Genomic DNA, 17,053 nt, shown 5'->3' with positions numbered 1-17,053 from the left:
CTATCCCATTAAGATAAAACATGTTTAGAATTCATCATTCCAAAATACAAATAAGCCACAAAACCAACACCTTCTATGGTTTATAAAATATATTTTATGGACTCCATTTATGAAATATCACCCTCCATCTGACAAGACACATACTACTTACAAAATTCTATTTACAATGCTGCCTAGAAACCATTATTAGTCATCCTAAATATTGCTATCACCACATCATTCCCATAAACCAAATGTTACAACTTTAAAAAAACTGATCCTGGAATAATTTTTAGATCCAGTTTCATCAATTTTAGATAGCTTGTTTGATTTTTGGAAGGAATAGGAGGAGTATAAAGTAACTAAAGCAGATCTTACAACTAAAATTATATTTCAAGTTAATAAAATGTATGTAAGTGGAAATGTTTAGATAAGAAATGTTTGACCTAAGAAGCTATTTTATATTAAACTCAAATTCTCTTCCCCTTCACCTTGCTATTTCCTTATATCTATTTCTTAGTTATAGAACATACACAAATACATGTACTGGTATTTGGTTGACTTTAAATCAATCTTTAATATCAACCAAATAAGACCATTTTAAAAAAGAAAGTCTTGTTTCATTTTTATAGTGTTTATTCTATCCAAATTACATGAGGGTTGATGGCATGGGATTGTCTTCATAGGAGTTGTCCCTTCTAGCACATTTTTAACACAGCTAAATATTCTTTCGAAATCAGACATGCATGATGAAATCATAATAGTGGATTTTGTTGTTCATTGTGTCTAAAAGGTGGAGTCTGTCTCTACCTATAATTTCTGAAGATTGAGGTACCCCAGTTAATCCAAATCCTAGTTACCAGCTGATGATTAAACATGCCAGCAAGACTGTATGCATCTACCTATGTTGCGTGTACGGGATGGTACTATCTGTATGTTCCCAGGAGCTTGTGATGTCCGGGGGCTGTGGGAAACAATGAGAATAGAGCCACAACCAAGACGGGTGCCTGTCTTCAGGAGACTGTGACAGTCTAATAGTGTAACACATGTGACAGCAGAGGTGGCCATCCATTCATCCAACAAACTTCCATCAAACACCCAAGCAAGATAGCCGCTGTGCTGGGCTCAAAGATCCCATAAATACAGAGAAGTCTGTGCCTTTAAGGACCTCACATTTAGGGAGAAAATCATCACAACAATTCCATGATAGCTGAGAAGCCCTCGATAAAAGAAGAATCTAGTCCACACGAGTGACCTTAGATAGGACATTCCTCAGGAAATAAAACCTGGGCTTACCCTGAAGAACAGAGTGGACAAGGGCACTCCAGGCTGAAAGGACAGCAGGGCAGAGGTAGGCTAGCCTGAAGGTCTGAATGATTTGGGTTCAAGATGCCGGGTGAGGCATCTAAGTAATTGGATGGCAGGAGGATGGCGATAAATGATGAAAACTTTGTGTTTCGTGCAGAGGGTGCATGGACACTTCTCTTAGGAAACAGGAAGCCGTTGAAAAACTCTAAGCAGAGAGTAACATAGTCAATTTTTTCCAAAAACGTCTTTTAAGGAGACTGTGTAGCTGAGAAGAGAAAGAACACCTAAAGATAGTAGGAATGGCAGACAGACCACACTTAGTATCAAGCAAATGGCATCAATAGAATTCAGTGATTAATTTTGTCACTCCTGGGTTCCTAGTTTGGGGGACAAACTGTACAACTAAAGTATATCTTCTGAAAGGGCATAGGATGGGAATAATAAGGTAGAAAATAAGTATGCATTTGTACAGGTTAAGTTTGAGATACCTTTGAGAAACTCAGGTAGAGACTCACCATAGCTTGTTGGAAGACAGGGCTAGAATTTAGGGCTGTGGAGGACGAGGCTGGAAATATAAAATATGGGCAATGAGCATAGTCAGTGGTAAAAACCATCTGAGTGGACGAGGTGACTCAGGAAAGGAGTGCAGCATAGAGATGTTACAATAGATGGCAGAGAATGGCCGTCCAGAGCACTAGAAGGAAGATTTCAGGAGAGCGATGTCAGTGGAAATGTAGGAGGGGGAAAGTCCAAGAAAGAGTGAGACGTGTCCGATGCTCCTGAGATGTCAAGGAAACGGGGTGGCGACGTGTTCCCGAAGTATTTTTACAGACTGCACCACACCAAGTGGCCAGCAAGAGAGAACTGGTGGGAAAATTATGGGCCATTTGTACATAATGCAGCAGTTTCAAAAATTACAAAAGGTCTCTGTGTTCTTGAATGGAGAAAATATTCACCAACGGGGACAAGGAGAAAAGGCTCCAAGAGGAAAGAGGTAGACGTTTCCACCCAGCACATCTGCAGTAAGCTTGTCTGTGTAGCTAGGTTTTTAAACATAATATTGGAGCCCCGCCAGTGTGGCTCAGTGGTTGAACATTGACCTATGAACCAGGAGGTCACAGTTTGAATCCCAGTCAGTGCACATGCCTGGGTTTCAGATGTGGGCTTGGTCCCCAGTAGGGGATGTGCAGGAGGCAGCGGATCTATGATTCTCTCTCATCATTGATGTTTCTATCTCTCTACCTCTCCCTTCTTCTCTGAAATCAATAAAAAAATTAAAAATAAAAAAATAACATTGGAAACAATGGAATATATCATGTATTAAATTGGTAGAATAACCATAATAGAAAAGATAGACTTTAAGTGGCTCTGGAATACAACATTTTGAAGTTTTATACATCCTGAGGGAGGCATTCAGGAACAGGAGAACTATAGTAATGGTTTAAACTTCTTGGAAGTGATATTATTTAATATATTAATTGTATTGAAATTTTGCAGCAACTTTATATCTACCGGTAAAAAAAATAAGTAATTCAGTTAATGATCTGAGGAGTCAGTCAATATTTTCAGTGAAACAGAAAAGTGACACCATTCTAAATTTAAAAATTAACTGAGAAAACCTAAACTATTAAAATGTAATTAGAAAGATCAACACAAAGTCGCAAATTTTCCAGCTGTGACCACGAAAATGGCCTAGAAACAGTGGGTACTTCTAGTGCCCAGGTTGCAATCTCTAATACAAAAATCTACTAAAAGAAACCAGAGCTCCAATGTAATGAAAGCTTTGGGATCAATTTTGGAAATTTGAGTATCTAGTTATTAGGTAAGAATTTATTGAAATATAAAAGTAGAGACGGATGACTGAAAACAACGCATGCTACAGAACAATAAATATAGTGTGGTCTCATTTTGGTGAAAGATATAAATTTACAGTATATTAATCGTCACAAGTGCAATGGTTAGATGGTGTTTTAATTTTTAAAATTTTGCTCGTCTCCATTGGTTACATGCTTATACTTTACATGATCTGCTTTGATTATTTTGAAAGGCAATTTAAGAAGCAGCAGCATCAACTAGTTCACTGATGATGGCCATGGTAGATAGCAGCAGGGTGCCATGGGGTGAATAGCTAGGTGTGGACACTGAAAGTGTAAACTACTCAGAATGAGGCAGGCACAGAGAAAGCAAAGAGAAAGGAGAGTAATTAAAAGCAGAAATCCCCATATCCAGGCTGGCTTTCCACTGTCCAGAAGATGCTTTCTTAGACATCCATGTGACTCACTCAGTCACCTCATTTCAGTCTTGGTTCAAATGTCACCTTCCCACTGAGGCATATTCAAAATCACAAAACTCTTTCTCACCTCATCACTTCCCTCCACATCCACAAATCCCCTACCCTGGTCCTACTTTTTTCCATAGACCTTAGAAATGTCTACTATTTTATAGGATTTTTATTTTTGTTGTTGATTGTCTATCTCCTCCACTAGAATGTAAACTCAGTTGAGCAAACATTATTTGTTTTGTACACTAGCATATCCCAAGCACCTAGAACAGGGGATGTGCATATAGTGTGACATGATAACTATAAAGCAAAATTAAAAGGAGGGTTATTTAGGAGAAACCAAGATCGCGGCATGGGTAAACACCGGAAATTGCTGCCTCGCACAACAACTTCAAAAATACAACTAAAAGACAAAACGGACATCATACAGAACCACGGGAAGGCTGAGTGGAAATTCTACAACTAGAAGGAAAGAGAAAAGCACACTGAGACTCAGAGGAGGTGCGGAAGTAAAGTGCAGAGGTACGGAGGCGCATGCGGCAAGGGCTGGCAACTGAGGCTGTCTTTTTGAATTGGGAGGGAGTCACAAGCCCCCGACTGCTCTGAACTCCAGTTCCGGGAAGTCTCTGGGGACCCAGACTCATATGGGGAGAAACTGGACTGTCTGGCAGCGGGCAGAACTTGGAACTCAAGGGCGGCTTTTTCTCAGAGGCACTTGCATCGATTACTGGGACACTGAGACTCCAGGCCTCTTAGGGCAGGGCTGATGATCAGCCATACCTGTTTGCTCCACCCTGTTGATTCCCTGAGACCCCACCCCACCCAAGCTGTGGCAGAGGCTTTTGTATATGAATGCCCTGGCCCTATGCAATCTGAAAATTACCTAACAAACTGCAGCTGGGCCAGACAGACCCAGAACTTCCAAGAGAAGGCCCAAGGTCCCACAGCAACTTGCATTGCTTCACAGCTGGGCCTCACCTGGCCACCTCCAAACCCCAAACAAGGAAGGGGAATCTGCAGACCTCTTTGTAGCTCCTGCTGAGTAGCCTCAGGCAGAGGCTAAATTAGCACCTCCTTAGATCCAAGAGCCAGTGTACCCAGTGATCAGAGTGGGACCATCCAGATTACTACTCCTCAGATCCATAAGGGACACACTCAGGGGGCAGACTCAGTGAGCACCAAAGCCCCACTGAAGCAAGTCTTGCCCCATAAGGGTGTATTCAGCACAGAAGTTCTCCCACCATAGACACAGCTGATTCTCACAGACAATTGGCCTGGAGGTCAATTCCTCCCAGTGATACCAACAACAATCAAGGCTTAACTACAATAAGACTGTGCACCCAGCCTACAAAGAGGTGCACCAAGAGTGTCCACCTCAGGTAATTGCGGAGGCTGAGCCATTGGGCCCTATAGGACACCTAGCACAGAAAGGCACTCTATCAACACAGGGAAGCATAAAAAATATGAAGACAAAGAAACAGGTCACAAATGACAGAAATGGAGGAAAGCAAACTACTGGATATAGAGTTCAAAACCACAGTTATAAGGTTTTTCAAGAATTTTCTAGAAACCGCCGATAAATTTAGTGAGACCCTGGAGGATATGAAAAAAGACCAACTAGAAATTAAGCATACACTTACTGAAATAAAGCATAATATACAGAGATCCAACAGCAGACAAGAGGATCCCAAGAATCAAGTCAAAGATTTGAAATACGAAGAAACAAAAAATACCCAACCGAAAAAGAAAAAAGAAAAAAGAATCCAAAAATATGAAGATAGTGTAAGGAGCCTCTGGGACAACTTCAAGCATACCAACATCTGAATTATGGGGGTGCCAGAAGAAGACAGAGAGCAAGATATTGAAAATCTATTTGAAGAAATAATGGCAGAAAACGTCCCCTACCTGGTGAAAGAAATAGACTTACAAGTCCAGGATGCACAGAGAACCCCAAACAAAAGGAATCCAAAGAGGACCACACCAATACACATCATAATTAAAATGCCAAGGGCAAAAGACAAAGAGAGAATCTTAAAAGCAGCAAGAGAAAAACAGTCAGTTACCTACAAGGGAGTACCCATACAACTGTCAGCTGATTTCTCAACAGAAACTTTGCAGGCCAGAAGGAAGTGGCAAGAAATATTCAAAGTGATGAATAGCAAGTAACTACAACCAAGATTATTTTATCCAGCAAAGCTATCATTGAGAATTGAAGGTCAGATAAAGAGCTTCACAGATAAGAAAAAGCTAAAGGAGTTCATCACCACCAAGCTAGCATTATATGAAATGCTGAAAGGTATTCCTTAAGAAGTGGAAGAATAAAAAGGTAAAGATAAAAATTATGAACAGCAAATATGCACCTATCAACAAGTGAATCTAAAAATCAAGTGAATAAAAAATCTGATGAACAGAGTAAACTGGTGAATATAATAGAACCAGGGGCATGGAAAGGGAGTGGACTGACATTTCTTGGGGGAAAAGGGTGTGGGGGTGCAGGAAGAGACTGGACAAAAATCATACACCTATGGATGAGGACAGTGGGAGGGGTAAGGGCAGAGGGTGGGGTGGGAACTGGGCGGAGGAGAGCTATGGGGGGAAAAAAGAGGAACACCTGTAATAATCTGAACAATAAAGATTTAATTTAAAAAAAAAAAAGAAGGGTTACTTAGGGTTGGGAGAGACTTGAGCACATTTATGTGCTGAACTTGACCTTTACCAGGAAGCAAGATTAATGAACTTCAGGATGGCAGAAGCCATCCGTATGAGATGCCCTTTGTATCTTAGAGTGTACAGAGTACACATACAGTAGTAAGCAGGGAAAGCTGTTCAGAAGACCTATAGGCCCATCAGAGTGAACTGATTCCCGTGTGTGTCCTTGCCATTTGACCTTTATTTCTAGTAATAGAAAAGGCATCGCCAGAACAAACAGTTACAAGAAATTTTGTTGGTGCTGTTTCAGGGTGAAAAATCTCATTGCCTTGGCAACAGCACATTTCGGAAGCACACACTGAGCCGGTACTTACTATCACGGGAAAGCAAATGCCCCGCTCCTTTCATTTACTGATAGGGTGTATTGAACTCATTGCCCCTCAAGGATGGAAAAAGGATCAGAAGGAACTCCCAAAGAGGTCTACTGGCAAAACCAGGTTCGCTCTGAGGCTCATTCGTTTCCTTTTACAGTTTAATATTCAATGAAGACATAGTCAGAGGTAAAAAAGAAGGAATTGTATTAAGTCAAATTCAAGTCGATGAAAAAAAATCTTTATTAAAGGCATCAAAAGACCTAGAAAAAACAAAAGTCATAAAGAAGAGAGTAGTTTAAATCCAGATGAGCACAAAGCAACTACAGAAAAGTATGAATTTGATCTTCTCTGGATCTCCTAGCACTTTTCTAGATTCAACCTCCTGATGTTTCTTTGGGCCTATACTCTTTCCTTTCGATAGTGATCTTTGTAACCCTTAAAAGCCCTCACTTTCGCTGTTTTGTTTTGATAGTTTTTGGTTTTATTTAAATCTGGCTATTGATCAAAAGTGCCTGAAAAAACCTCTGGTCTCAGGGCTTTTATAATTACGCAAAGTGTGTGTATACATTTTCTGGGACACTATATACATACATATTTGTATATATATTTATTTGTATTTGGTAAGAAGCAGTGATTTCATATTTTAAAATAAAAAGTTATAAAGTGGGTTATTTTGAAGTTAGAATCAAAGGAGCCTAATTTTTAAAACCTGAATAAAAGTTCAGAGGTCTCAGAAAATGGAAATGATACAGAATCTTAATTTGACAGGAGAGAAATGACAAAAAAATAGAAAATATTACATTTCACAGGTCAAAACAATGTCTTACCTAGGACCAGGGACATTAAACTGGTGGCCACAAGAATTTCTAAAACATGTAATACCTGACATTTAGCCAGGGGCACTGCCCTCTTTTCTCTTCGACTGGCAAATTTAAAAAATAACAACAGCCAACACAAGAAGAGTTATCGACGTGAAATAATCAAAATCATACCCATTATTTTGGTCAGATTGGCAAAAAATATATTTTTCAGTGTGCCACAGAATTTTAGCGATCAGTTTATGTATGCCAGGAGATGAAAAAGAAAACATGATTAGAAAACCTGTTAGTTACACATTAGGAAAAATTGCCAACATAATAAAAGAAACAAGGAAATCAAAGTATCGAGCTGCCATTTCACAGGGCATGTCACTTAAAAAACATTTTGCTTCGTTCCATTGTTTGAAGAAATCATCGATACACCAAAGTTGATATCTCAGTGTTTTAATCTCTTGAAAACTTCATTTTTGTGGTCTTCTCATTGAGGTGTATTTGTCACTGCCACTAACATTTTAACATTTTAGGCAAGCACATTAATGGTCACTTCAGGCTTGTAGGATGCGGGTTGACATGGGATTGGCACAGAGCAATGACTGATACCCTAGGAGCTCAGGGAAGTACATAATCTTTTTAGAAAACTGCTTGTTGACTTCATTACTGTGACAATACACTTAATCATCCCACGTCATGGACGAGTTAATGGATACTCTGAGCCTCCAGCCACAGTCCAAGGCAATGACAATGTGGGGGACAACCCTGGTTTGCCTGGAGGAGAGGCTGATTTGATTAATTACCTAATATAGTAACAAAAAGGTTTAGTAGGTCACACAGCCGTCCATAATAGAAGAGGTTTAAATCTGTTAGGTAGGAGAGTTTTGACACCCTCACCAGACCCTCGGGCACACCCGGTAAAGCAGTAGTTGGTGTTAGAACATTCCTGGATGCTATCACAGGTTTGCCCCAAGAACCGGTTCTCTTTGAAAACCAGTCAAGACCTGTTTTCTGATTTCTCCCTTTTCCACGAGTCACCCTTGGGGAGAATCTGTATCTGGAATGGGGTTTTGTTGACTTCAGAGAACTCCAGGTTGCATAAGACACTGCCATTGTTGTCCAAGAGCTTATAAGAACAACAGGACATCTCCACATAGTAAGTGGATGATATTCAGGGATTCTGTCCAGGCCCTTGAAGGCAATAAAGGGCAATATATATCTATATTTTTTTACTCTCTTCAAGCAATTTGCATGAAGAAAACTGTCACAGGCGTAATTGTCTCTAATTAGACATCTATAAAGGCAGTGGTTAAAAGCCTCCAAAATTTAGTATATGAAACATGTTTTTGATTGCAAACAACATATCCACTGGTGTACAAAAAGTCTGGATAATTCAAACTACATAAGCTACATTTGCTTCCTCCTAGGGCAATTTGAGAAATATTTTTCTCTTCAACTAGCCAATACTGAATCCAGAAGTGGACAAGAGAGTGTCATGGGGAACATTTTAATAAGGAATATAAAATTAGGCACCAGATTTATAGGGGGTTCTGATTATTTAGAATTACAGAATTTAAGAACTGAAATGAAAGAGGAAAGAGAAATGAAGGAACTATAAGAAAAAAATAAATCCAGTACCTTGGGATTTTGGTTCTATACTGTCCTACTTCTTCAGAAGAACCTAATTGTATCAATCTATATGTATAAAAGGCTAAGTAACTGACAGCCAGTCTGTCCAACCATCCGACCAACTGGCCAATACATGGCACATATGGCATGCACTGGCAATTTAAAAATAAATGTTGCCTCGTGCATGTGCCATACATAACAAAGCTCTCGCTGGTGCCAACCACGTGTGATGCCAGAATGTATCTGAAGACCAACTATTGGCACAATGCCCTTCTGAAGCTAAAAGAAAGCGGCACTGTCGACAGAAGACAAACCCGCTTTTGGAAATGGTCAGTTACATGTTGCTTTCTCTCAAGTTGGAAGAACATGTGACGTTAAAGTTAAAGTTGTAAAAACTTCATCACAAGGAAAATTAGCCAAGCACTCTGAAAGTGTTTTTACTCTTAATGTGGTGTACAGGTTGATATAGATTAAGCTTAATCAATTTATCAATCACTGTTTTTATCAATGTTGTTTTTATATCATGTTTTCGTTATTTTTATGTCATTCTTTGCTGTTTTATATCATGTTATTGTTTATTTATTAATCAATTTACCTATTATTTTCATATACATTTTACTAACTTTCATTTCTGACACTTCTATTATAGAGAATGAGTGAATAGTGATATTAAAATATTTTGTATTTTAATTTTATAATACTACTAGAGGCCCAGTACATAAAATTCATGCACTCGGGGGGAGAGGGGAGGGCGTCCCGCAGCCCTGCCTGCATCCTCTCACAGTCCAGGGGCCCTCGGGGGATGTCCGACTGATGGTGTCAGTCGCACATCCTTAGCACTGCTATGGAGACAGGAGAGGCTCCTGCCACCGCCACTGCACTCTCCAGCCTTGAGCCTGGCTTCTGGCTGTGTGGTGCTCTGCCTGTGAGAGCACACTGACTACCAGGGGGCACCCCCTACATCAGGGGTGGGCAAACTTTTTGACTCGAGGGCCACAATGGGTTCTTAAACTGGACCGGAGGGCCGGAACAAAAGCATGGATGGAGTGTTTGTGTGAAGTAATATAAATTCGAAGTAAACATCATTACATAAAAGGGTACGGTCTTTTTTTTTTTTTTTTAGTTTTATTCATTTCAAACTACGGCCCTCGGGCCGTAGTTTGCCCACGGCTGCCCTACATTGACTGTCTTCCCCCTGGTGGTCATTGTGCATCATAGCAACCAGTTGTTCTGCTGTTCGATCGATTTGCATATTAGCCTTTTATTATATAGGATATTAATATACTGTTTTGACATGTAATTTTTGACATGTCATGCCTCAAGTTTCCTCCCAGCATCAGCTCTCGTTCTCTTCCCTCTTCTTAATTGCAGGCTGGGTAATTTCATTTTTGTGACTCAAACAACCATCAGTCTGCTGACACGCACATTTCTAGCAGGGTTCCCGATATCTGATGAGGCCATTTTGATTCAGCCTTCGAAGGAATCCTTTTTATTTTCACTCTTACAATGTTCGAAACTGGCATTCTCCTCCTATCCCTGGGCTTTCTCCTATTAAATGAGGCATGTTTTATTGTTGAACTCTAATCAACTACCCAGAAATAGTTTATAAAATGCTTAAACAGTTACAGTTTCTTTAAACAAAAAACAAAACAAAAAACAAGGGAATTCCCACATCCCTTTATAAAGCTAAGAGGATCTGACAAAAATAGTCCAAACTCAGTTAAATATAATATGAAAAACAAACATATACCAATTATGAATGTAATTGAAAAATTTTATGTTAAATATTAGCAACTAGAATTTAGCATTATGGTAAATTTGTGGTCTATTTAGAAACTCAACAAGGAAAAAACACAACCATGTAAACATGCTCATTGGTCATTTGATAAAATTTATCCTCATGGTCAGGCTTGAAAAACAAATAAATCTGATTTAAATGGAAGGTTATTCATTATAGCCATTTTCCCACTAACCAAGTAAATGAATCTTTTCTGGACCCTAGTTTCACTAATTTTTCAAGTGAGTCTGTCTAGATTGCCTTAAAATCCCTGGTTTGAAGTACATCTTGTTCTTTCCTTTTTATAACATTCTTTTATCTTTGAAATTACACTTCTAACTTCTGATCTCCCCACCGGACTGAAGCCACCTTGAAGATATGCATTGTTATCTACAATGTGTAGCTTAACATGTGTTTGTACGCACGTAGTTACAGGATTTGCGGGGCCCAGTGCAAAGTGAAAATGAGAGCCCTTGTCCAGAAACAATTAAGAATTTCAAGACAGCAGAGCATTGAACAAGCAGGGAGCCCTTCTAAGCACTACATGGGCCTCTATGCCACTACACAGAACACACGCCCATAAAAAAGTCAGATGTGTGTGGGGTGTGTGTGTGTGTGTGTGTGTGTGTGTGTGTTTGAATATGTTAAATAGTATGCCTGGAAAATTAAGTCATAGAAACGTCAGAAAATATCCACAGACAGACCAACAGCTAGCATTCAGATCTCAGACTATCAAGAGCAGTGAGAGGTGGTAAAAATAGTTCAGATAATTAAATAAGAAAACATTTTCAGGTTACCAATAATTGACTATTTTGATGGAAGACTGTACGATATTTAAAAAGACATTGATTAACCTTCAACAACTATCTCTTTAAGTTGACTTTCATATCTTATTTACATTTTTTCTATGACATTGTACTAATCATTCTGAGAATGTTGTCTTCTTTCTTAGCATTTATGGTTATAATAATTCATGAACTTGGAGGACTGTTGGCTTTTCTGCACAACTCATTGGGGCTACAAGTAAATGGAACAGCAATCATTTCTCTAATCACAAAACATCAGCATATAAAATTTCACAAGATATTTTATCCTTGTCTTATGAAAAATAATGTTCAGTTTATCAAAATATCAGCCATTCATTTAAGATTTCCTTTTGGAATTTTTTACAAATGGTATTAATTCTCTAATAGACAGGGAGTTGAAGGAATCATAAGAAAAAATAGATCAGAGATCTTGGGTTTCTTGGTTCCATCCTTTCCTACTTCTACACAAGAACCCAATTTTATCAATTAATACATAAACTAGAGGCCCGATGCATGAAATTCGTGCAAGGGGATCAGCCCCTGCCCATGGAGGCTTTGTCTGTCTAATTAGCATATTACCTTTTTTTGTTATTATAGATAGACTCTTTCACCTCTCATGCATAATTACTTGTGGTGAGAATGTGCCCACTCTCATGCAACGACAAAAATTCCAAATCCTTTATGAATATGTTCTGAAGAGAGTGAGGAATTTACATCTCTCCTGGAGCTCTGAATAATTTCACCTCATGCTTCCTCAAAGTTCACTGATGACAAGCCCTTATTATGCCAGGTTTTGTGGTGATTGTGCAAAAGAAAGGAAGATGGATTTCTTCCTGAGGAAGTTATTGATAGATGATCTTTTATTTATCCCTGAAAAGTAAAACAAAAAAGTGCCTCAATGCCACTGTCAGGGATTTTAAGTAAATAAATAACCACCCTAGTGTGCTTGGGCACAGAATTCCCATTTAGGATTCGGTCTCCACTGCTCACCTTGCTCTAGGTTCCAGTCACATGGCAACACTCAGCTTTGCCCGCCCATTCCCTCTCCTGTTCTCATTGGCCCCCTCCGGTCTGTCTGCCCTCACATCCTTTCTCTTTCACCCATGTTTTCATTCACATTTTCTCACTCCACGGTTGTCTCTCACTTTGTCCCTGGGCAGTGCTGTCTGAGTGCTAGATACTGTTCCCAGTGGGAGGGAGTTTGGCTGGGACAGGAGAGAAACAGGCCAGTGTGGCTGGAGCCACGGACAGAGGGGGGCAGCAGAGCCCAGGTCACCCAGCACCTTGGGCCTGGGAGGACGCAAAGGGCCAGAGGACCGTCCCAGAGGGTGGCGAGTGTAAATCAGGTGCCCTGCCTCTGTGAGGGGAGGGACCATCCCGGACCGCAGGGTCTTCATGGTGTCCCCACGGGCACACAGGCTGGATTTGGGTTTGTTCCAGAAGCAGAGCTGACTGGACTTGCCTCTGGATTGGATGCAGGATGTGAGATTAAAAGGAATGAGGGATCCAAGTTTCAGGCTTGAACAACTCTTCTCACTCTTTCATTGTTATTCTCTCCCTCCTCCCCCTTCTCCCTCACACCATACAGACTGGAATGCTCCTAGCCCCAGGTGAACTGCTCAGAATTCACAACCCCCAGAGGTCGGCAGGCTGGGGCAAAGGCACACCCACAGGACGCAGGGCCCTGTCCCCTGCTGGTATCAGTTTCTACGTTTTTTGTAAGAACTTCTAACACAGAGTTCCACGCATGGACTCTGGAGCCAGAACGGGCAGGCTTGTGTCCAAGTTCTGTTACCAACTAGCTAAGTGAGCTCTGCCAAGTTACTCAAATTCCCACATCTGTGAAGGGCAGGTAAGACAACCCCCTCATAGAAGATGTTGCATGAGACCACATGTGCCTAATACTAGCACAGAGCCAGTGACGGACACATAACAGCCCTTATGATCAGCGTTATTACAACCTTTACACCACCCACCTTCACTTAAGCAGGGTTTCTGCAAAATACCAGAAGCCAAACTAAAGCAGAACATATCTAAATAGTTCAGGCCTGGGAATAAAACATTAACTCCTCAGTAACAAACGGTCCAAAGGGAAAGTGTGATTTCTTAGCCAATTCAGATAAACGTGAAAGTCACGGTGATTTAACCATGATGGACTCCACTTCCTCCGCCTAAGTTGGGCTCTGATTTCCCAGGTCCACAAAGATACCGCTTCCCAGCGTAGGTGGACGCACGGGATTCCTTTCCGTGCGGTATCACCTGGGCAGGTGCATGCACACAGACAGCGGAAAGGGGCTGATGAGAGCGATTCCAGGGACTGAGTGAGGGCATGACCCTCTCCACCCTCCCCGGTTCCTTTTTTCATGAACTTGGCGTACTGTTAGCGTTTCTGCACAACTCATTGGGGCTATGAGTAAACGGAATGGCAATCATTTCTCTAATCACAGCACATCAGCATATAAAGTTTCACAAGACACTGGCATTGTCCACCACACCCACGTCAGGCGCTGCGACGCCCGCTCCGCGCTCAGCTCGCACTCGCCCGGCTTTCACCCTACACCTGTGTCGCTTCCGCGGACGCAGTGGCAACCTATGCTTTGCGCGCCCAGTGGCCTCGGTCGCGGTGGCCTGACGCTGCCAAGGCGGTGAGAGGTCATCTGGGAAGTGTCTCGCCGGGAACCGCTCTGCCTCCGAAGGCCCCCTCGGTCCTCCCGCGGCGCCCTCCTCCGGCCATGGTCACCCAGGTGCACAGGAAGCGCCGGGGGAGGACGCAGGTGCGCGGGGGAGGGGGGCGCTGGAGGCGCCGGGCGAGGAACCCCAAGCTCGAACCTGCAGACCCAGCGCGAAGTAGAAACTGAAAGTACACTGCGGCGAATCCTACGGAAGTTCTAGGAAAGGCAGAGCCCAGACCGCCGTGGCGTGTGCCGCGCCCCCTGGGATGGATGAAGCAGCGGGCGCGGCGTGGGGCAGACGAACCAGCCGCAGAGACGGCCACCCGGTCCGACTCCCGCCACCGCCGCGCACACCGGGGTCCTGGCAGTGACCATGGCCTGCGAGAGCCCCCTCGAGCTGCAGCTGCGGTCATCATGACCACGCCCGCCTCCCGCAGACCATGTTCCATGGTAAGCGCTCCGCTCCCGCGCACCAGTCCGCGCGCCCTGCACGCACGCGGGGGGCTGGGGCGCGCTGCCGGGCCCCGCGCCCCGGGGCGTCCGGGAACAGCTGGGCCTTGCACTTTGGACCCGCCGGGAGTACCGGCTCTCCCACAGGCAGCGGCAGCCGCGCCGGCGTCCCTGGCCCCGAGCCACCGGCACCTGGGGCAGCCGCGCTCGGCAGGCGGCGAGAGCCGTCCCGGACCCAGCGCCGCCTCCGCGCCGTCCATCCGGCGAAGCCGGCCGCGGGTCTCGGAGAGAGCCGGGGCTACGTCGGTCCCCAGGTCGGTCCCCAGCCACGCTGCCCTCGGGCCCCTCGCCCGGCTGCCCCGGCCGCGCTCGGGGCGCGCCCGACGGCTACTCACGGCGCCGGCATCCGGGAGCGCTGAGCTCCTGCGGCTCCCAACTCCCTGGAGAAGTGAAAGCGCGGTTCCCACGGGGCGCGCTTTTAAACCCTGGGGGACAGGTCTCTGGAAAGCCCCGTTTTCCTCCCTCGGAGAGGCTGGGAGTTTCCGACTGGGGCTGTACCTTGCGCCTTTTGCCGGGAACCACGTCCTCCTGCTGGCCCTGGGAGCGGCCAGTTTGGGGTTTCTATTTCTTGCTATTTAGGGGCTCCTTGGTGGCGACAGGATTAAATGGGCAAAATTCTAAATTATAGGCGCTTGCTGAGATCGAATCTATTTTATTTGTGCCAAATGCGGACTTCAAATGGACAAGGGCAGAGTGGGGGAGCTGGGCTCCGTTGGCAGACATGCGGCCAATGTAAAGAACCCCAAAGTTTGCTGGAAGGAGAAATGGGGCAAAGAGACGCGAGGGGCGGGGATCTGCGGAGGGGAATTGGGATACTGTCTGAGTAAAAGGATCCGGGTGGGGAAGGGCGGGGAATAGGGAGCAGCTTGCTGGTCCGTTTGATGCCTGGTTTGTGCACTTTCCTGGCTCCACCAAGGGATCAAAAGAGCCCTTTCTCCTCTCATAGGTATTAAAGAATCAAGAACTGACATCGCCCAGAATTACCAGATCAGTGACAAAATAAAGGGGCAGGGGTCACAGTGTAGAAGACAGCTGTGGAGGAGATTTATGATGGGCGTCCTCCCGAAGTTCGTGGGGAAATAGAAATTAGGTTACACACTGCCTCCCTGGCCGGTTTGGCTCAGTTGGTTGGAGCATCCTCCAGAGCATCAAAGGGTCGGGGTTCAATTCCTGTTGAGGGCATGTACACAGGTGGTGGGTTTGATACTTGGTCAAGGTGTGTTCAGGAGGCAACCAATGACTGCCTCTCTCTCTCTCTCTCTCTCTCTCTCTCTCTCAAATCAATTTTTAAAAAAGAACTATTTATATATTTTTTTAAAAATTAGGTCTATCCTTGTTTTCCTTACACTGCCCACGGTTCTCCTGCAATTTCTCTGTCTGGATCCCTCCTGGTTCTATCTACTCCTTGCATCACCTGTGACCTGAAGTGAGAGCTAAAGCAAGGAAAGGAAGCCAGGGTGTCCATCATGAACAAGGAGCCTTTATTTCCTGAAACGTATCTATAAGGATCTTGTACCATAAATTGCTATCAGCAAGCAATGCTGGAACTCTAAACTTTGAATAATGACTACAAGTGGCTTTCTGCACATTTTCCAGTAGATTTCACTAGAAGCTTAAGAACAGGGTTACCCTTTAACCTTTTCTTTCCTGCTTCTTTGGAGAGTGGACGTTATTGAGGACCTACTGTGTGGTCCTCAACTGTGCTATCTGAGGACCGAAAAATTGGAATAGTAAGAAAAACAGCAACCTGAGAAAGATTAGGAAACCTGAACAAGCACCACATCAATGTTGAAATGTCCTAAACAAACATGGAAAAGGCCATTTTGTAGGACTAACTTACATGTCTTATTCACATGTGAGATTTTTTTCCTGGTTTCACCACTGACACATACCCTGGTGTGCTAACAGCAAGTAAACAGTGTCCTTCTTCCTGAGATGAGAGGATGATGCGGCAGAGTTTGGCCAGGAAGTACGTTAGTGAGTCCAGGAGGAGCAAGGTGGGGTGTTGCACATTCCCCTTGACTACACACCACAGTTTTTCTAGGAAGCAGGTTAGCTTGCTGGCTAAAAGCTGAGTTTCTAGACTCTTCAACCTGACAAACCTGGCTTTGAAACTTGCTTCTTACCAGACACATTATGTATGGGACAAAAATGTTTCTTTGGGCTCCAGATTCTTCATTTGCAAAAATATTAATAATTGATATCCTACATAATAAAAGCCTAATATGCTAATTGTCCAGTCGTCCGGTCAGCCATTCA

At 43.3% G+C, this 17,053-nt stretch overlaps 1 protein-coding gene across 2 annotated transcripts in view; it reads left to right on the top strand.

Annotated features, from left to right (window-relative positions):
- Window positions 1–14,385: 14,385 nt before the first annotated feature.
- The window catches only part of IL7 (interleukin 7), a 60,318-nt gene continuing 57,650 nt past the window's right edge, over window positions 14,386–17,053 (top strand). Inside the window, exon 1 of one of the 2 annotated variants that reach the window (XM_081110970.1) lies at window positions 14,386–14,734. In XM_081110970.1, the coding sequence (XP_080967096.1) occupies window positions 14,725–14,734 (10 nt within the window). In that variant the 5' untranslated portion in view covers window positions 14,386–14,724. The remainder of the gene's footprint in view (window positions 14,735–17,053) is intronic. The other variant, XM_081110969.1, reaches the window with a different exon arrangement.

Source organism: Myotis nattereri (genome assembly GCF_964212035.1).
Source record: "Myotis nattereri genome assembly, chromosome: 17".
Taxonomy (NCBI): Eukaryota; Metazoa; Chordata; class Mammalia; order Chiroptera; family Vespertilionidae; genus Myotis; species Myotis nattereri.
Note: the sequence above shows the minus strand (reverse complement) of the source record. Positions and strands in the feature narration are given on the sequence as shown.